At 40.2% G+C, this 22062-nt stretch overlaps 1 protein-coding gene across 4 annotated transcripts in view; it reads right to left on the bottom strand.

The window, feature by feature from the left end:
* Window positions 1-22062, bottom strand: part of ZWILCH (zwilch kinetochore protein) — a 405441-nt gene that overhangs the window by 308006 nt on the left and 75373 nt on the right. For all 4 annotated transcript variants that reach the window (XM_086957998.1, XM_086957996.1, XM_086957999.1 and 1 more), the window contains one exon: window positions 19083-19178. In XM_086957998.1, the coding sequence (XP_086814124.1) occupies window positions 19083-19178 (96 nt within the window). The remainder of the gene's footprint in view (window positions 1-19082; window positions 19179-22062) is intronic.

The following is a 22062-nucleotide window of genomic DNA, read 5'->3' as shown; positions in this document are numbered from 1 at the left end:
CTCGCCCCTGCGGACCTTCAATGGTTCCTGAGGGGGAATCGCAGCGAAACATTCTCACAATCCGTGTCTAATGCATTAAACCTGCCTCTCCATTGTTCCCTCGACTTGCTCTGACATCGCAGGGTATCACTTTCCAGCTTGTTCTTGAAAAGGCTTAAGGGAAAACAGGCAGGGTGTTCACGTTAAGTATCCATGCTATTAAGCCATCAAATCAAAGAATGGTGAGAAATATGTCATATTTTGTAAGGCGTGTGTGAGAATGTGTTGGGCGCTGTTTGAGTTGAACCTGGAGTGAATGGCTTATAAAGTGAAGTCTTGGCTCCTGCACTGCTTGCTAGAAGCCTTGGGAGGAGAGTAGGACGCGGGCAATCACTCAATAAAATACCTGTTGGACTCTATGAGAGACTTGGGTTTCGAGCCATCGAGAGCCTGCACAGGCAACCAATAGGAAACAGGCGTCACTGAATACATTAGTGCATTTTCATTCATTCTGAGAAAAAAAAGTATGCTACCCCCGAAAATAATTTTTATTATGCGCATACTTGGCACGATTAAGCTTTTGAGGTCTCGAATTACAAGGCGTGTTGTCCTCATGCTAATTTGCACTTGGGCATAAACAAAATCCTCTCAATTCGACGGAAAATGTGGCAGAGAGCGCAGCTCTCGGCTCTGCGCAGTCGGGTCGCTGTTGAAGTTCTAGTTGAAGGTATCAGGGCCCACCTTATCTTCTGACATGGGACAGTGACGTTTTAGAGTCACACTGTGTCCCTCCGTGCTCGCCTCTCGTCTGATGCAGCTGATGCGGACACCCACCGCTGCACAGAACATCCCCCGATCAGCGTCCTGCAACTCCCCCGTCCCCAGAATGGTATATTCCGTTGGGAGATGCGGCCGAGCACCCCTTTGTTCGATTCCGTGTGATGTGATTTGCCCTCGATTTGACCACACAGTCCACCAGAGGAAGAATAGGCAGAGTGGTGGATCCCTTCTCGGTTAATGAAGCAAACTTTGAAAAACGTTTGTAAACGGAGGTGTGTTCCTGAGCGCCAGGTCTAGGAAAAATGCTGCTGTGGAGGTTGTGTGTGGGTTAGTACTCCTAAATCCGAGCCTCTTCTTTCCTCCTGGACCCTCACACAGAGAGGGGAAGAGACACACCGGCGGCCGGTGTGGGGCATCATCCCTGTCAGCCGGCTTCTGCTGATGAAATCAGTGGTTCAAAGAAAAGTGCAACTGAAACAGACTCCAGCCTGCCTCCAAGACCCAGAAAAGCGGCTATAGTTTGGGGCCGTGGGTTATTTTAGTGGTGCGTTAATGTCTTTTTTTAATTAAGAAAGTTTCCGTGAGTAAAGGCGGCACGTCTCGTAGGGTGTACCGAGGCAAGTGCGGAACTCCTGCCCGATCCTTGACACCATGATACGGGTGTCATACCCAAAGCAAGAGCAGACTACCGGAGAGCTGCGGGCGGAGGGAGGGAGGGAAGGGGGGGGGAGCGGGACTAAGGAAAGCTGCGGGCGGGCGGGGGGGGGCGGGACTAAGGAGAGCTGCGGGCGGGCAGAGGGGAGCAGGACTAAGGAGAGCGGCGGGCGGGCGGGGGGAGGGCAGGCGGGCGGAGGGAAGGGGGGAGCGGGACTAAGGAGAGCTGCGGGCGAAGGGAGGGGGGACGAGCAGAGCAGCTCTGGAAACCACCACCGTCTTTCTCCGAGGCAAAGCAGAAATGCCTCGGAGAAAGCATGGTCATTTTCGCATTCAGGGGCTTGTTTTGCTGTCCTGAGTGACGGAAGACGTCACGAGCTAAAGAACAGCAAAATGTACGCCCCCGAATCTGAAAAAGACGGGGCTAAATCGAAATGACGGCTCTCTCCTCCAATGGCTGGCCTCCGTTTAGGAAGCCAGCCAATGGAGGAGAGAGGCGGGTTAAACTACACTACAAAGAAACATAAGATCTCCTACCGGAAGCTGGCAAGCCAGCATTTCCGGTCCGAGACCTAAAAAGGGAATGGGCAGTGGAGTGGGGTGTGCAAAGGAAGGTAAATGTGCACACGTAGAATCAAAAAGATAAAGTGTTGAGCTCGTGAAAGAGCAGCGCGCCAAGCTAAATTATGTTATAGTGTCTTCAAAGTTAAAAATACAAATAGAGGCGGGCCTTGAACAGATCAAAATAAAGGCGGGACCACCGTACTTACTGATTAAGCACAGCATCGCGATGTGCCGAGCTTGAAGTCTTCAAAGTTAAAAAATAATTGGGGCGCTTGTGCGAGAGGAAGTCTGCTACACCAAGGAAAAAACTAGACCGCGCGAAAGTGAAAGCGATCGCGCTAAGAAGCAGCAGATGTTTGCATATGTGCGTGCGTGCGCAGTCTGATCTTTTTGGAAGCCAATACTCATGCTTGTGGCGCGTCCCCGGCGCTCCCGCAAATGGATGCCGCCACAAGCACAAGTAAGTGCTTCCAAAAAGAGCACAGCGACGGCTAAAGATCCTCCTATGCGCTGCATAGGCGAGACCAAAAAACTGAGTTATAATTTTGTTTTATCAAAGCATGGTAGACTGTCTGCAACTCGAATAACTGTTTAAATGAAACAATTAAAAGCTTGAGAGAACTAGAGTCATCGAGGAGAAAAAAAGACCATAAACTACAACTAGACTCAAATAAACTACCAAAGGCAAAACCAAAATGTCTGCTCCTAATGTTCTATGATTGTAAACAAAGGAAGGCCCAAATGCGCATGGACCATTTTTGCCTCGTCTCTGTGCCACCTATACGAACACTTACTGGACAAGGTTGTTGCAGCACAAGCAGCAACAGTACAAGCTTTCCTTAAAGCGAAACACAGAACATGCACCACCAGTGCAGGTTCGTTCTCACATAACACAGACAGTGCAGCACAGATCACATCAGTGCAAGCTTCGCCCACATGCGGCATCTACCGCGCAAGCAACAGTGCAAACTTTTATATCTGAGAGACACTCCTCCTTCCCAAACATTAGGTCTAAAATGAATTATAATCACAGATTCTATCACCACTGTAATCTCACACCTTTGCACCATAGCCCCATATTCAACTCCTGTGTAACTACCTGCCTGAGGAAGACTTAGGAGAAAAAGTCAACAATTAAAAATGCTGAGATCTATGTGATCGCAACGGGTTGCGAGTTCTGTTTGATTCCAGTTTTGTTGTTAAACTAAGTAACTATTGTATTGCCTAAACATGTCAACTTTAATTCTGGTGAATTATTATGTATTTTTATACACCTGGTGCGTGATGTTGAGAAACAAAACTCAATAAAATATGCTTATAAAAAAAAATGCTGAGATCTACAAGTCGAGAAAAGTGTTATATTGGTTGGCAAATAGAATTGTTGCATCCCGGATAGTTTCCTCTCTTGTATCTGAATGCAGGGAGAAGGAAACAGCTGCAACCGATGCTGCAAAGCATTCGCTGTGCACTATTGTACCCTCTATGCACCCCAAAGACTGGTCCTCGGGTGAAGACTCTACCCAGCTAATTGCCATGGGTATGCGCTAGCGACCATGCTGGCCTGGATTTCTCCCGCTCAAGAGTTAATTGCCTCTGCTATTCAAGACATGCACTACAGTAAAAACATGGGACCAGGCGGGTACCCCATGGAATAGTGCTCCTGCTTTTAGTCCCTCCTGGGCCCCCAACTTTTGGAGATTTTTCATGAAGAGATTGTGAAATAACACTTTTGCTCATAACTTGACCTGGCAACCATTGCGGTTTTACCCAAACTGGGCCGTCACCCGGACGTGTGCGCTTCCCATCAACCCATCTCTCTTATTAACACAGAGATTAAGATCAATGCCAGTTCTAGCCAACAGACTTCTTAGAATAATACGACACTGGGTTCATCCTGATCAGTGGGGGATTATGCCCCACCAGAGTACTAGACACGGTGTCTGTAGAGTCCGAATGGCACGTGTACCCCTCCCTGAACTAATTAGATTCTAGCGCCCTCCTACATAGGAGTTCAAAAAGGCGTTCATTTCCTTAAACTGGGATTTTCTTGACGAGGTGTCGGCAAAGATGACAATTGGACCCAAATTCTGAGCACACACCTGTATACTTGAATCCTCAGGCCCAAATCTGTGTTAATAGGACCCTCCCTGTCCACTTCTTGATTGGGTGAGGTACCCGGCAGAACCGTCCTTTGTCCCCCTCAGTTACGGACTAAAGCCATAAAGCCCCTGGCAATATGGAGGAGACATGCTGCACAAATATGGGGCTTTTAAGGAGGGACGGCAATGGCGGATCAAGGTCCTTTTTATTTCCTGACCTTCCCTCACAGGCACACACCCGTTTCATATGTTGACCCTATGCAGAGAGGCCTCCAGCCTACAAGTTAACTTATCGAAATAGCTTCTGCTCCCTCTGAGGGGCGGTGGGGGAGGGGCGACAGACTGCAATTACGGCTGCCAGTTCACAGACTCAGTTTTCAATTCCTGTGAATTTATATAGCACTGGAGCTTAATCTAACTTAGACCCTCAATCTCAAACTCACGACTGACAAGCTCACTGTGGATCTTGTAAAGTGGGTAAAGCTCCTTCTTAATATTTTAGGCAGGGCTGCCCGGCTCAAAATGATAATCAAAGCAAAGTGCCCCCCACAAGCCATAGATACATTAGTTAATTCATCACAACATGAACACAAATCATGTGTGCCGATAAGTCTTTTTTTCAAAAAATCAATGTAACTTAATTATATTCTATAAAGCACGCACAAAGAGCTCCTTTTACATAACAAAAAATAGATTCAACTTATACAACCAAATATCGTGAATAGATATTGCATACCATGTACATACATCTAACATAAACACACATATAAATATCGAATATATCACAATGATATGATGGAGGTTTGGCCCAGGCTGATATTCAGCAGCTCACATAATAATGCTTAATGACTGGATGAGCGGAGAGTGGCACAACCCAAGGTACCATTTGGGGATAGCATCCAATGGCAAAGATAATATACTTGGGAGGCTTTATGGAGATCCATTTTTCCGCCACCTGCCGGAACCCACTAAGGTGGTCCTGCAAGTATTGCAGCCTGCACTTAAATTGTATGGTATTGTAATTGCTTTCTATAAATAAGAAATCACTATATTTCTACAAATCAGTGCATTTTTCACAAAATATTGTTCCACATATTTCGACCAAAGACAATAAGAATGTTCCACGTCATTACAAAGTATTTCCACAAATATTTACAATTGACTCATGTGTAATACAGAATATTTTCAGCCAACGTGTTTCACAGCATAAAATGTTGCTTCTTCAGGGCAATTTATTGTAATATTTGATATCCTTATTCTTGACTTTTTTATACGGTCTTCCTCTCAAATTAAGCAACATAGGATGTATTAATGTTTTTCCTCAAATATTATGCCAAATATGTGAAGGAGGCCGGTTGCAGGTAATTTCCTTTATGAAGATGCAAGGGTTTCCCAGAATCAGCCTCGCTAAAAACTAAATAAAGATATTCTATAAGGTAATCCAGATAGAGCTAAACAATATTGTCCTTCAAAGGAACCATGTTCAGTAACAAGAACTCAATGATAAACACACCAAAAGCTCAAATTTGGCAGTTTATACTCTGCACATAATTCGCTCTATTTTAATAATAGTCTCTCAATATGGCCTACTTTGTAACATTGCTCTTCTTCTTACATTTTTGCGGCAAAATGGTAAAACATATCCCAATTTTTAAACTCATAATATGGTTAAACAAGCCCAAAAACAGAAAAACCTCTTAGAACAGAACCAAACAACAGTGCAGTGCTGCCCTTCATAGACTTTCTAATTAAAAGTAAAAATAGTTAAACATAGCCCACATTTTTTGACCTCATAATAATCTTCTAAAACAAGTGCAAAAACGACAAAACTACTGTGAGGTGAACCTAACAGTGGCACGTTTTCACCTTCAATATACACAATTTCTTAATTCCAATATTAAAACGTGTGTTAACTGGATAGTGGGTCATATCCTATGTGGTAAAACCACATTTGAACTAATGCATTCAAACCAAGAAAAGCAACACATTGTCAGGTTGAAAGTTATTTGAACCGACATACCTAAAGTGTTGCCGCACCCTTGTCTACTTGATATTTAACTATTTTGTGATCAAAAATGAAAGAAAACCCTTAACGGGTAATATATAATGTAACTAGGCTATCATTGTAAAGTGGTCAAGCAAAGATTAACAGGCTTGTTCTTGCTGGCTCATCTTGCATATGTGTGTGCGACGACTAACATCTGTCATTAATATTCTTTGTTGTTGTTTCTACGTTGTCTTTTGTTTCTTTTGTTCTGTGTATTAATCTTCAAAGCTACTTTAGTGCCTTTCACTTCCTACACCTTTTAAGATATATAGTTTCCAATGCCTTTTCTTCTTCATTATTATATTGCCATATGGATACTTCAAAACAAATTTAACTTGTTTCTTTTTAGTCAAAATCTTAGATTTAACTAGACAAAGCTGTTATTTGTTTGCTTCAAGAAACTAAAGTTGAGGATAAAATATGATCTTATTTTGAAAAAAATGGGTCAGTAATTTTTCCTATCCAGCAAATGGAAATAAAATGTAGATACTGATTTTAAACAAAATACTCCGATTCAGATTGTTGATACTTATTTGTTAAGGTTAAAATTGATACTACTACTTTACATCTCATATTTACAGTCCTACGACAGATTATCTGCCCTTTTGGAACCAGAGTACATCTGGAATTCTCACACTTCGCAGTGTTCTCCTCATGGTCAGTGGATATTTTAACTTAAAATATGCAACCTTCTTCTCGATTGACTTTTAACTACTAAAATCAGACGCCACCCACCCCCAAGTCTTTCCAATAATTTAAAGCATTGTTTAAAAATAACTAACATTGATATTTGGCAACTCTTTTTTCCATTTCAACTCAAAAAGAATTTACCTGTTTTCCAATTCTTATAATTCCTGTGGCAAAAGTGATTCCTTACTGGTCTCAAGAAATCTAGTTCACTTTCTCACTAATCCTGTTGGAAGCATTGAAGTCTCAGGCCATGCTCTCATTTCCATGCGTCTGTAATTAGGTAACTCTCTTGTTTCTAAGGCAAGATGGTGTATGCATGCGAACATTGTGCTCCACAAAATTAACAAGCTATAAATATTATCGGCTATTGAGTATTTTTTCTATTAATGATGGTGTCATATCCAATATTGGCCGTGGGGATGCTTTTAAACTATATATTAGAGGTGCAACCTTCTCTCTAATGTCTCATGAAAATACATAATTGAATTCTAAACTCTCCAACCTAGAAAACGAAACTGCTAAACATAAATGTCTCTTTATTATCTCTAGTAACAATGTTTTTAAACATACCTTGAAGAAGCTTTGTAACAAATAGAATTCTTTGCTAAGTGAAAAAACTGGATTACAATTTACCAACCACAAAGCTACATTTTCTTTTAATGCAAATAGGTTGGGGAAATTGTCAGGTAACTACCTTCATGCAAAGCATGACATCTCAAATTCATCCTGCTTATGGGATTGATGGGAAACTTGCCTCTTCTACATCAGATATCCTTAAAGAGTTTCGGGAGTTTGATTCCATGTATATAGTGTACCAGAGACCATAGATAACCACTGTATAGATTCTTTTCTTGCCTTATGTAGCCTTCCTTCAATATCCCAATCTGTATTGAAGAAATGAGCGTATCTATTAAATCTTTCAAACTACATAAACTCTCAGGTTGTGATTGAATCCCTGCTGAATTCTATAAAACATTAGTATCTTACCCCTTATTTATTTCCCTTAATTACTGCCTTCAGTACCACAGGAATGTTTTCTGGATCCTTCACAGAAGACTTGTTCATAGAATTACCCAAGTCTGATAACTATCATTCTTAAGTATCTAACTGTCGCCCTATCTCCCTTAATTATGAAGGCTGCAAGTGTTTTTGTAAGCATTTTTGATACCAGATTACACAATATACTGCCTCAAATCACCCATAAGGATCAAACAGGTTTTATGAAAAATAGAACACCAGGCTCTTATTTCACATACTTGAAGCTATCCCCTCATTAATTTCTGCTTCTGGCCTTCTAGCTCTAGATGCTGAGAAAGCTTTTATTAAAGTTAATGGGAAATGTTTATTCCGCACCTTATCTACCTTTAATTTTGTAATTCCTTCATTAAAATGGTTTCTACCATTTATTACTCCCCTTACGCAAAGCTTTTAATTAATTAGCATTTTTCCGACTTTTTTTCCCTTTTACAAGGAACTAGACATGGTTGGCTGTTATCTCCTTTACTTTTTCTCTAAGCTATGGAGAGAGTCCCTGCTATTCATTATAGGATTAAATACAAAAAACTTAATATTAAAACAACAGCATATGAAGAGAACATTTATTAGTAATCAAGCTATATACCTATTCTTTTGTCCCTATGTGGTTATTGTACCCCAGACTTTGTAAATAACACTTACATTCTCTGGCAAGAAGATAAAATAAAATACTTAGGCATACAGTTTTCGCACTCGGTCAAACAGTTACATTAAACTGTGATTCTATACTTTTAAAATATTCAGACAAAATTCATCAATGGTCTCTTCTATATCTAACATGGTCGGATAAAATTGAATCTATCAAAATGACCATTGCTCCTCAATTAATGTATGTATTATTCATGATTCCTTTACAACTGCCTTACACTTTCTAAAAGAAAATAAGCAGAATCATTTCCAAATGCATTTGGAATAATAAATCCCTATCATTTGTTTAGGTTAAGCAAAAAATTGCTACAATCCATGGTTTGCTTGGATTACAAGAATTCCGCAAATATTATAAAGCTTTTATATTAAAACAAGAATCCTTACAGTTCTGACAACACAATACTAATGACACACCTAAATAGCTTCAACTTTAACAACTTTTTCCCATTCCCTTCACCAGCATTATGATCTATGACCAATTCAAAAATGTGCTGATTAACTCCGCACCTATTATCAAATATCCAAAATTAATTCTGCATGACTTTAATTCTTTGAGTCACCTATCCCTAAATCTTTAAAAAAAAGCCTTACTGTGGCATAATCCATTAATAAGGCTTAACCGCAATATTAGGTTTTGGAAATCTTGGATTGAGATGGGTATTTATTTAAATGATATTTATAGTGACAATGCCTTTTTATCTTTTTCAGATTTACAACAAATGTTTATCACCATCAGCAGATATCTCTTTAAACATGACATTTTATGCAATTCTATGGTTAATGCTTTTCCAAACACTATCCTCACAACCATTTCTCCAGACTAGGAAATGTGCTTAACTGCTTTTACTGTTTCTCCACATACAGGTGATGGTTATTTATTATTCCTTAGTAATTTTTAGAATGAAGAACTCTTACAGGACTTTTCCTTGAACACCAGAAGGATAATTTGGTTGTGAAATATTTCTGGCTGGCTCCCTGTCACTTTATACCAAACAAATACATTTCTTTTATTTAACTGTTTATGGACTCCACTTGACCTGTTGTGCTGTGCTGGCATTGCAATATCGTTGATAGTTCTTTGAAACATGTTTCAGAATTTTGGAAGAAGGTTTGGAATGTTATTACCATAATACTGCCCAGCTTCGATTCGTTTTTTAATGAATTGTTTGCAAATCACTTGCATTGTCATGTAATGTATCTGATATTCATAGTAAATTATTTGATTAACTATTCTGGGCTACTAAGTCAATTACATCAAACTGGAAAATTGCTTCTCTTAACAGTGAATACCTGGTGCTCCTGTGGTACTTTGATGAGACGAGGTGCCCATTTATCCCTTCATGGTTATTCTATTAATACCACCTCATACCAATTGTTTTGAAAACCTGCTGATTATTAGATTTCTTTGTATAATCTTCAGTGAATGTATATTAATATTGGTTGCGGATTATTCAGAGTTAAAATATGTATATAGTAGCTATTGTTTGTACCTCAATGTTACTTCCTATACATATTTATAATATGAATATTTAATATTTCCTTTTACAGGTACAGATGTGACTATGTTGTCTTCACACATACTCTTCTTCATTCATGTACCTTTCCAGCACTATTTTTTGTAGTCTTCTTGAACTTCAAAGAAACAGACTAACAAACGAATTTGGCCACACATGATGATGCTCATATGACACTACTTGCAGCTTCCGACCCCCTTCAAGTTTCAGTTATCCTGTGCTCTCTACGTGACATTGTCATACAATATTACCTTGTTTTAGTGAGATGAGGCAACCTAACGGGTGTACTGCAATTTGTTTCTCTTTAAGGATATACTCTTTTCTGTCTGGATTTACCAGTGCGGATATTAGGATTTTATTATAAAGAATTATCTATTGAGTTTGGTGAGCAGTCTAAAGAATGTTAAGGGACAGCAGTCAGCCTTCTTGTGCTACAGTCCTCAAACACTGAACCTTTTGGATGAATGATTAGAGTAATCTTAGAATCTTGTGGCAACAGGTTAGAAATTGGTAATTTTTCCATCTAGGTCACCCATTCCCCACAGATTTATACTGTAAACTAACTAGACATTTTCCACAAGTGGTTTGAAATTGGCCACTAGCTGAATATTTGCTGTATGATTTATTCTCAGAAAGTCAGAAAAGTCACAAGAGAAACTTTTCACTTGTGGTATTTAGATATGGCTTGTTGTATAATTAGTGTTAACCGATGAGCAGAGCCATAGATGTAATGTGAACTTTATTACAAATCAGTGATTTTGCGCTTGAGCCTATCCACCTCTCCAGGCTATACAGTGGTATCTTGGTAGAAATCATAATAGCTTTGAGCCATCACTTTTCTCTTTCCTTGTGTCACTAAACTCAAGGGAAACAATCTTTAGTCAATGAACTGATAACTGTTTTGGTGCAAATATCAAGACGAAAAATCTTTCAACAAGTTTGACAGTCTCTTCGCTGTACGAAAGACTATTGCTGTCTGTGTTTTGATAAATCCATCACTTGTATCGTGCACTTGAATGGCTAGTCGGTGCTTAACTGCTGCGCTATAAACTTCCCAATGATTTCAGCATGCAGTCAAGCTATTATAATGAAGCAAACTAGTAAAGCAAGTGATAATACCATAAGCGTTTGGAAAAAATTGTTAATACACCAAACCGTTCATCATCCAAATACCTTTAGGGAACTCAAAACTCCAATGGCAAAGACCATGCTAAACAACAAGCTCTCCAGACGGACATTACAGCTAGCCAAAAATAGGTTACATGGATTAAAGGAATCATGTTCTGTAGAAGTCTTTTCACCATAAAGGTTTGCTAATTGTTATGTTCACACGCGCCTTTCTCACGTGCTATTCTCGTGCAATCCATTGTTTGTATTCATTCAAATGTGTATGTCTCATGCCACGGCACGATCTGTCATCGGGCCATTCAGCTGAGGACATACGGTTAGGTCAGTTGTTGTGCGCTGACCGGTGCCGCAGGATGTGTAGCTGGTGGTGCTTCCTTTTCTTCAAATAAACTTATCTTTAATCCAATTTAATGAGTGGTTCATACTCTACAAGTTGGCGACGAGGGACGGATCATCCTAAGAAAGCACTTTGCTGGCTATTTTAAAGTTTTTTTTTTTTTTAAACTCGATCTTTTGACTAGCGCCGAAGAAGTTAACTAGTTTTAAACATGAAATTCGTTTGAAGTAAAATGCGTGCCCTAAAGTACACAAAGCACGGAAAATTCCTTTTGCTGTTCGAGAGGAAGTAAAAAATGAGTTGGATGCTTTAGTCAAGGAGGGTAGAATAGAAAGAACTGAGTCATCAGAATGGGTTTCTCCCATCGTGGTTGCTAGACGGGCCAACGGCAAGGTCAGACTTTGCATTGACCTTCGCCATCTAAACAATAATATTGATATAGATCAATTTCCCCTTCCCCGTATTTCAGAATTGCTATCATCTGTTGGTGGGTCAAAGTTCTTCTCAACCATAGACTTGTCAGCTGCCTATCACCAAATAGAACTACATGAAAAAAGTAAAGATCTCACGGCATTTATCACTCCATTTGGGTGTTTCAGATTTAACAGGATGCCTTTTGGGTTGGCGTCGGCAGCTGCCATTTTTCAAAGGGTAATGCAAGACATTTTAGAGAATTGCAAAGAAGCTGTTTGTTTTCAGGACGATATTTTAGTATTCAGTGATAGCAAAGAAAAGCACATTTCTGCTTTAGAGAATGTCTTGGATGCACTTAATCTACATGGTCTTACCATCAAGCATGAAAAATGTAAGTTTGGTGTTCATTCAGTAAATTATTTAGGCCATGAATTATGTGAAGAGGGAATTAAACCTAAATCTGATCTTTTGGAAGCTATTAAGTCTGCACCGCATCCCCAGTCTAAAGATGATGGGAGGTCCTTTTTAGGGTTAGTTGAGTTCTACGATAAATATGTACCTAATTTTTCTTGTAGAACATTTAACATTAGACAACTGATCAAGAACAGGGTTACCTTTTTGTGGTCAGAGGAATGTGAGAAAGAATTTAGTGATGTGAAAGGTGCAATATGTTCTGCTACTGCCCTGTCTTGTTTTGATCCTTCTTTGCAAAATATCATCACCACGGATGCAAGCTCAAAAGGGCTAGGTGCGGTACTTGCACAAAGAACCAAAAGTGGTAAAGAGCTCATTATTGCGCATGCTTCCAGAGCTCTCACTCCTTCTGAAGAGAAGTATTCCACGATTGAGAGGGAAACTTTAGCATGTGTGTGGGCACTGGAGCATTTTAGAGTGTTTGTTTGGGGTAAGGAGTGTCTTTTGAGAAGTGACCATAAACCTTTGGTACGCTTACTTACTACTGAGGGCATGTTGAGAGCTTCTGCTCGCATTGCACGTATGCCTATGCGTTTACAGGATTTTATTTATGATATACAATATGTACCAGGGAAAGACAATGTTTCTGCAGATTTCTTGTCTAGGATGCCTTTACCCATTCAGGAAGATCTGTATAATGAGTGGGATGATTTTCAGGTTGCCATGGTTCATGATGAAGGCCCTATGTCAATTGATCAGACTCTATGGCGAAAGAAATTTGAGGAAGATGATACTTTGAGAAGTGTTGCAGACTGCATTACTGGTGTTTGGCCTGATAGGAAGTATATCAGTTCAGAGCTTAAGAGTTTCTGGGAAGTGAGATCTGAACTTTCATGTGATGATAATATCATCAAGAGAGGTGAACGTATTGTTCCACCAGATGGTGTGAAGAAAACCATAGTTTTACAAGGTCATGAGGGCCATAGTGGTATTGTCAGGACTAAACAGCAAGTTAAGAATTTATTTTGGTGGCCAGGCATGGACTTGTTTATTGAACATATAGTCAGGGATTGTGTTATTTGTGCAAATTCTGACAAGTCTTTGACTACGCTTAAACCTAATATGGGTGAACACATTCCTGACAATCCGTGGGAGACCATTGCTATGGACATTATGTGACTCAAAGTATATCATTGCAGCTATTGATATTTTTTCAAAATGGCCAGTCATCAAGGTTGTTGAGAAAATAGACACTGACTCTGTATTGTGTTTCTTAGATAGAGTTTTTACTGAAGAGGGTTTACCTGTTAGACTCATAACTGACAATGGGGTACAATTCAATTCTAACAAGGCTAAAGATTACTTTGCAAGATTGGGAATAATACATTCCACTACTTCTCTATATAATCCCAGTGGAAATGGGGTTATGGAAAGATTTAATAGAGTTCTCAAAGGTGCAATACAATCAGTTGGAAATGAAGGCACGAAATGGGAATTGGAAGTTCTTAAGAAAGTATGGATGTATAGAACCACAGTGAATTCCATGACTGGATGTTCTCCATTTGAAATCATGAGGGGAAGACTTCCTAGAACCAAGGTGAATCCGTCATGGTTAGTTAAATCCACCTCTTCAAGTGTAGATTTAGAGAAAGTTAAAGAAAATCTTGCTCGTACTCATAGTATTATTAAGAAATACTTTGATGGGAAATTTGGCTCTAAAGTTGATCCGAAAGTGGAAGTTGGCATGATGGTTAAAGTAAAAAAAACCATGGAAGGTTAAAAAGGGAGAAAGTTTGTTTATGGGTCCTTTCCACTGACGTACAATGGAAACTTGGATTGATGACAGGTTATTAGTAGAGTAAAGTACTATGGAAGATGGAGTGGTACAGTACAATCATTTCTTTAAAGGACAATCCCTTTCTAACGTGAGACAGGCAAGGCAAGATGACATCAGCCCGCACATAAAAAAAGGGAAATACTAAGGGCCTCATTATGATGGAGGATTTTCCGCCTCCTCCGGGCCGGGGGAAGCCACCTCCGGCCCGGAGGAGGCGGAAAATCCTCTGCGGACTCACCAAAGACCCACCGCCACATTACGATGGCTGGTGGGTCTTGGTTACTGTCCGCTGCTTTTCCGCCGCGGTCAGATTACAACCGCGGTGGAAAAGCTCTCATTTGGCTGGCAGTGTCTATCAGACACCGCCAGCCAAATTCGGAAGCATTTGTAAACATGCTTTTCCGCGGCGGTTTTTCCGCCATGGAAAAGCATGCGTACTTTTGATTTTGGGGGCCCGTTGCGGGCCCCCAGGGTGTTGGCGGGTGGGGGTGCACATGGGGGGTACCTATGGTACCCCCCAGCATTTACTTGCACAAAGCGGCAGGCACCGCGCAGTGCCTGCCGCTTTGTGCATGTAAATGTTAAACATGCACTTTTAACATTGCGGCGGGTGCTGCTTGAAGCAGCAACCGCCGCAATGTTAAATATCCAGGATGTGACCGCCAGGGTGGCGGTCACATCCTAATCGCACATGAGGGAACGCCGCAGCCCATGCGGACGTTCCCTCATCCTCTGGGGTCGCGGACGGACGCAAGTCCGTCCGCGATCCTAATGAAGCCCTAAGTTTTGCTGAAAATAGACCCCGGAGTACTCCCCTGCACCTCTTACAACTCTATTAAATGAATAATTAGTTGCTCTTAAGCAATTTCCCTTCATGTAGAACAAACTAAAATTCACTGTAGTCTGGAAACTAGCAGAAAAGGTTCTTCTCAACATGCTCTTAGCTCTGCATGTTACATTACTTGCTAATAAAAGGCAACATCAAGAAATTATTATATGAATAGGGTGAAGGGATTGGGTGCTGAGAGGCTCAGGCAGTTATCTTTGAGAAATGTGTGATAAATTATGCCTCAGGAATAGAGTACACAATACAACAAAAGGTTAAGGTACAAAGCATCAATCATGTCGTATCTTAAGAGTCTAAAATAAATACTATGGAGAAAAAAATACATAGCAAAGACTCCAATGAAATCTATTTTTTTGTTTAAATCTGCTTATTGAAGTTTGTTTTACAATTTGCATACATGGTTAGCAAAGGTGGAGCGATGTTATTCTCGATTTAATGGTGGTAATGGGACGAAGTAAAATAGTGCATTATGCCTGCTATTATATACATCTGTTGCCAGAATCGTCTGATTACTTCCTAGTCCGATGGGACTCCAATGCAATCTATAACTAGAATAAAAAAAAAGACAACCCTCACCCAGACGCCAGTACAACTTGCTAGTTAAGCATTGTTTGTGAAACAAGGAGGTTACAGAGAAACAACATTAATAAGTCAACAGAAAGGCATAAGTTCGAGGTCTCAGAAAAGTATTAAAAATGGTTCACCTTCCCAAGTTCCAGTAAAATAATAGAAACTAAGTGGGTACCTTGAAAAAAACATTCCATGCTGCCTAGAATCAGCATAGAACCAGTAGTATTTCAAATTATTGAAGAACAATATTAAACAGAAATTCCAATAAAGATAGTTTTTGCTATAATACTGTATAGTAACTAAATTATATAGTGAATATATTTATCACACTCTGGCACAATATTTCCCCCTTGGCATACACATTCCAAAAATACACTCAAGTAACTGATTTTTTTCTAACCTTTTTATTTCAGTCTCTTCCATTTTCAGGGGCACTTCAGTCCTTTTCTTTTTTTTTCTTTCTCCCAGATTGTTTTTACTCTCAATTAACTACAATCCAGCTAATTCATATTGACTATGGTTTCGGATTGTGTTTCTTTCTCGGTGTCATTTCCCGATCGCATATTTTCTTCTTCCTGATTTGTCCTCAAAACATCATAACAGCTGCCTCTTCTACTGATAATCGCAAACATTTTGCCACAGGCCAAAATGTTTGGTCAGTGATGTGGTTGGGGGCCACACTAATGCCAGCAGGGTGGAGGTTTGGAATTAGGGGAGGGGTTGGCAGTAAGGTGGATGTGGGGGAACTGAAGCATATACATATGGTGGCTGACCTGCACAATGTAAAACCAGAAAACCTGGGATTAATCCCAGATTCTCCACTAAATCAAATTGGGTGATTCTAGGCAATTGTTTTATTTCACTTTCCCTCGTTTTTCTTCAAAAATCACATATAAGAGAACCTTTAAATACAGGACTTCAGGATGTGTGCTGTAGAAAACTTTCTCAAGTGTTGAAAACTGTGATGTTCATGTAAAATAGGAACACAGGCCACCAAAAGACTGCACATAACTGATTTACTGCTTAGTTCACTCTTAGCATTGTGGGGCGGGGTTCGAAAAATGAATGTTACCAAAATCATGTTTGAAAAGGTTTGAAAATGATCTCTTTTAAAAAATACTCTGCAAAGCACACATACAATCTGATGTACTAAGGTGAAACAGTTCTGCATGTTAGTGAAATTAACTTTTTTCTGAAGAGACGTTATCAAACTTGGCTGTGGCAATCTGGGCTAACAGAAGCCCAGTTCTGCTGCTGACCAGGCACCCGCATGTAAAGGTCAGGAGGACCGTACCTTCAGTATCGCTGACCAAGAGTTTAAATTCTTAGTCTCTCGCTATTATACAAATAGGTGTAGGTGGGGCCGGGTTCTTTCCTTTCCAGCAGATGTTAGTCTGTATGGATTGCATGTTTTGCATCTGACCCCAAACCCCTCAAATTTGGTGCTCTCCAGGGCTCTGTCTTAAGCCCTACATGGTTAAATGTATTTAAGCCACCCTTAGCAGCACTAGTGGATTCCATTGATGTGCAGGTTCTTTTATGATGACACGCAGATTCTTCTGTGTTGGGACAGTAACATCTCTGTCGCCCAAGATAGATTTGCTGCTCGTCTATCAGTAGTATTCCAGTGGATGAGCCAGAGTACCCACCAGTGCAACACAAGTGCTGGCTTTTGGTTCCCCTTCCCAAATTTGGGACAGTGGGGTAAGTCCTAGCTCAGCCCCCTCTCCTTCGACCTGGCCAGAGTAGTGCCGAACCTTGGAGTGAAGTTCGATGACTTGTCTTTCAAAATTCAGAAAGAGACCTGCTTGTGTCTCCTTCGGATCTCGAGGACATTTTTGTTCCTTTATCCAGTCTCTTTCCACAAGTCAGTAATCCATGCCCTTATACCAACCGGGCTGGACTACACCAATGCACTATACAGGAGTCTCCCTTTGTATCAACTCAAGAGACTCCAGTTGGTGCAGAACACTGTTGCTCGGCTGTTGCTTAATTTACCCCAAAACACCCCTATTCAGGCTCACCTGAAGGAACTGCACTGGCTACTCTCAGGAAATGGCATTTATTACGAGCACAGAACCGCACGTTCCGTTACCACACTAGCCTTTATCAAGCATATGCCTAATAAAGGCAGTCAGGGCTCTAGATTCAGAGTGGATGGGTGGGGAGAATGGAAGGAACAAGAAGGTTTTTGGGCTGGGGGTCGGAGTAGTTTTTTGGCTGGGGGTCAGGGAAGTTTTTTGGCTGGGGGCTAGGGTAGTTTTCGGGGCTGGTTTTAGGGCTCAGTGCAGGGGGTTGGCGTGTTTTTAGGGTTGTGGCGGTTTTAGGGTTCAGGGCAGGGGGGCTGGTGTGTTTTTAGGGTTGGAGTCGTTTATAGGGCTGGAGGTAGGTTTCAGGGTAAACGGCAGGGGGCTGGGTGTTTTTAGGGCTCAGGCAGGGTCGTTTTCAAGGCTGGTGGCTAGGTTTTAGGGCTCAGGGCAGAGAGATGGGGTGTACATCTTTACCATGCATATGCCTTAACCAATCATGCTTTGAAATGAAATTTATTGTAAAGGCATGCGTGGTAAAGACGCAGTTGTGGTGAAGACCGCGTTGTTAAAGCATGCGTTCTAATCGCATGCGTGATTCCGCCACACATCCCTAACTCACTTATGCAGTGTTCAGTGGTTATAGTACCTACAGCACGGACACACAGAGTAGCTCTGTGCTTTATAAGTGCTATTTGATTGATTGATACAATCTGTTCTTTAATGTTTTTCTGTAAATCTGCTGTCTTCATTGTATGCCATCGGTTTACTACATTAAACTGTTTATAAACAATCTTCTTACATCTTTTAAAAGATACATTAATGAAAGGATTTTTCATACTGTAAAGTCATCCAAAGAGCTCTACTGCCACCACCTCTAACTACAATCCCAGAGGATAAGATGGAGGGCACTTTTCATCCAATTATGGTCTTTCATTCAACATCTTAATATAGTCTAAGAATTTCAGTCAAATTAGTTTGCACTGGGCCTGTTTGACTGGCACATTCTATAACAATATCTAGTAACTGAAGAGCTAACCCAACCAGAGTAGAAAATGTATAAGAATATGGTGAGTTAACCCCAACCAACTGGTTGCTGCGTTCTGGCTCAGGTATAAAGCACAGAGCTCTCCACATGCCTCCGTCTCATACAATATCTCACAAAGATGGTATTCTCATCAAAACGTTTAGAAATTGCCTTATAAAATACATTAAGCCACATACATATTGCATTATTTAAACCAAGACAGCATTTCAGCAGCACAATGTAAAATTAGCATTTGTGGATACCTACCGAACAATCTCCAAAATGCAAAGCACTTTGTGCTCTCAACTCCAATTTGCTCAAACCCAACAAAAAACATATCAAACCCTAAAATTTGTTAACCTGTTCACTCACTTAGGGTGTGCAGCTTTTTTTTATTACTCTACCATACTCGATCTGGTAAAAGGAAGCATCATACTAATTTAGAAGATCCAGTGCTTAATTAGTACGCACCTTTTTCTCTGCAATAAACAGTATACCCTGGCCATTCCAAAATGTATCCAATGGGCTCTTGTGTCCTTCTCTGATCATTTGCACCTGGATTTCATTCTGTAAAGAAGAAAGAAGATTACATGAGTGGCAGAAAATTATGTTGGTTTAACTGTATCACACAATCTAAATGCATTCAAAGAGTTCCATTATGCAGGATGCAAAGGAGATTAGACGAAGGGCAGATAAAATCCCCCAAGTGTTCAACCAGCAGGATTGTTCGCTGCTTGACACCAATAACGAAATGTGAATGAAATTAAAGCTATTTTTTAATTATGTTTTGTTGTGCCAAGAACTTAATAGTTACCTTTGGCTAATCTTACTCTGCAAACTTGTAAAACCAACCTTCTTCCATCTTGCCAGACTGGACTTGAAAATGTATTAACAATAGCATGTCACCAGAGCAACAATTCACAACAGTCCATCATGCCAACTGACCCCACAGGATGCCACATCTAATTATCCATGGAAGAGGCCAGTGCAATGCATTCTGCTGTATTATTTCTGCGCCCCAATGCAAATTTAGGACACACTTGATAGAACCAAAACATTGTAAACACAATAAATGTTCATACCAACCTTTAAAACAAGCATTTGCAATGCAATAGGTCTCGCATTTGTTAAAGTTACAGCTGTTGGTGTTGAAAATGACGTTTGTTACTTTTTAATTTTTTATTTGCAGTTGGGAAATTATATTTGCATAGTGCTATTGCCATTGGTAAAAAAAAAAGCTAAAGTAAAAAACATTGTCATTTTTAACTGCAATAGCTCCAACTTTAACAAATGCGAAACGTATTGTATTGCAAATGCTTCTTTTACAAGCCATGCTGCAGGGTGCAGAACCATATATGGCTAAAAGATTGATATGGATTTGCAACATAAATATCTTATAGGTATTAAAGTGTAAAAATAATGTAACTGCATATTTATAGAACACTGCAACGAAAAGCAATATATAGTGTAACCTAATGATTAGTATAACACAGATGACTAAGTACTGGGTGTTATAAAAGACAGACCACATATTACAGAACACGCACATTATACAGCATACCCAAAACCAACATTGCGCAGAGTAAAGAATATATACATATATATATATAGATCTAAAGTAGAGTAGAGTTTTATTTTAGCAAAGAAACAGTATATTACAGAACTAAGACGAAAAAAGGTTTGGCAAAAATAAAGGGAGAAAGGTGCCAACTTTGAAGCTGGAGACTTGAGTATTGCCGTGGTCCCAACATATGATCCCGGGCAAATAAATGAGTTTCCTTATATTTCAAAACATATGTTATGGCCTTAAATCACTTTACTATGTTTCAGTGAATTTTATGCGATAAAAGTAGGTCTTAATAATTAATCACTGTGGTGTGTACCAGAAAACCCCTGCACAAATTGAGCACTAATTTAAAGGCTAAAATAGTTTAAAAACAAACGGCAGCTTTAAATATAAAAAAAATACCTACTCTGCGGAGTCACGGGTTGCACAAGCAAAACACATGTTGTGCAGCCTATAACAACAAACGTGGCGTGGCCTAACAGCATGTGTGTTTGGGAAAATCCTGTCATGTACTTGTCTGTACGAAAATGTATTATTTCCTTAAGTCATGGTTATGAAATGTGTAATGTCTTTGGGTTAAATAAACATATTTACATTATGGATGGTACAAACATTTTGCTGAAATCTATAGTAAAGTGCAATTGTTTTTTGAAAGCAGGATGTTAATGTATCCAGCAAAGAAATAATTTAGCCCATGGGTGAAAGTTCACAACAAACTGTGAAATGAAACAGCATACAGTAAAGTACATGTTCTGTTTACTGTCTGGGTGCAAATTAATTATATAGAAAAGATGGCGATGCTGATAATTATCAAAATGCCTTCGAATGCAAGTGGGAAACTGGATGCTTAATTGCTCGGATTTTGAAAACAAAAGAAAGAATGCCATGTGTGCACTGTTGACTTAAAAGGCCATCCAAGCCAACAAAAAAATAAAAAAAACAAGAGTGTTGTACATTAAATATGAAAGAAAACATTTAAACAAAGACAGAATATTTATTAATTTTGTATGTAAAAAAAGTATTATAGTATTAAGTGGTGTTATTTAAAATTACTTTCAATACTTGTGGGTGATTTTTTCGATATGAAGTGCCACGGTGTGCACTGGAAGGACTAATTTAAATACAATTAATTTCACGGTGAAATGGGTCCTAGTAAGAGGGGTGTACGAGGGGGGGGTAAACAGGAGAGGAGGGAAGAGGAGGAGAATGGGAAGAAAAGGAAAATGGGAGAAGGAGAGAAAGTGTTGAGAGAGCGGCTAGGAGGCAGATGAAATCGGAGAATGCAAAGGCGAGATTGGGGAGAAATTAGGAAAGGTGTGAGAGAGAAGAAGAAAATGTTAAAAGGAAAATAGTGTAAAGGGTTGAGAGCAGAAAAGAAGGAAGGTATCAGGTGAGATAGGTAAATGAATGTGCTTTAAAGAAGGAACAGAATGTGTGACTGAAAGGTCATTGTGGAGTGGATGTAGCGTAAGGGAGAAAGGTGCAGAATTGGAAGTGGTGATTAAAGTTTAAGGGGGTCATTAGGATGACGGGAGGACTTACTCCGCCCGCTATCCCATCAGGGGATGGGACCGCCCGCCATAAGGGCGGGGGTCCCATGGGGTGTATTTGGATGTGCCCGCCACAGTGGCGGGCGCATCATGCATGTTTAACATTGCGGCAGGCGGTGTTTACACCAGCACCCGCTGCAATGTTAAAAATGTATGTTTTGCATTTGCATACACAAAGCGGCAGGCACCGCGCGGTGCCTGCCGCATTGTGTATGCAAATGCAGGGGGATACCACAGGTACCCCCCATGTGCACCCCCCACCTCGCCTTCACCATGGGGGCCTGCAACAGGCCCTCAAAGTAAAGACTGCATGCCTTGCATTGCAAAATGCCCA

The sequence above is a fragment of the Lissotriton vulgaris genome, chromosome 2_1, assembly GCF_964263255.1.
Source record: "Lissotriton vulgaris chromosome 2_1, aLisVul1.2, whole genome shotgun sequence".
NCBI classification, from domain to species: Eukaryota; Metazoa; Chordata; class Amphibia; order Caudata; family Salamandridae; genus Lissotriton; species Lissotriton vulgaris.
Note: the sequence above shows the minus strand (reverse complement) of the source record. Positions and strands in the feature narration are given on the sequence as shown.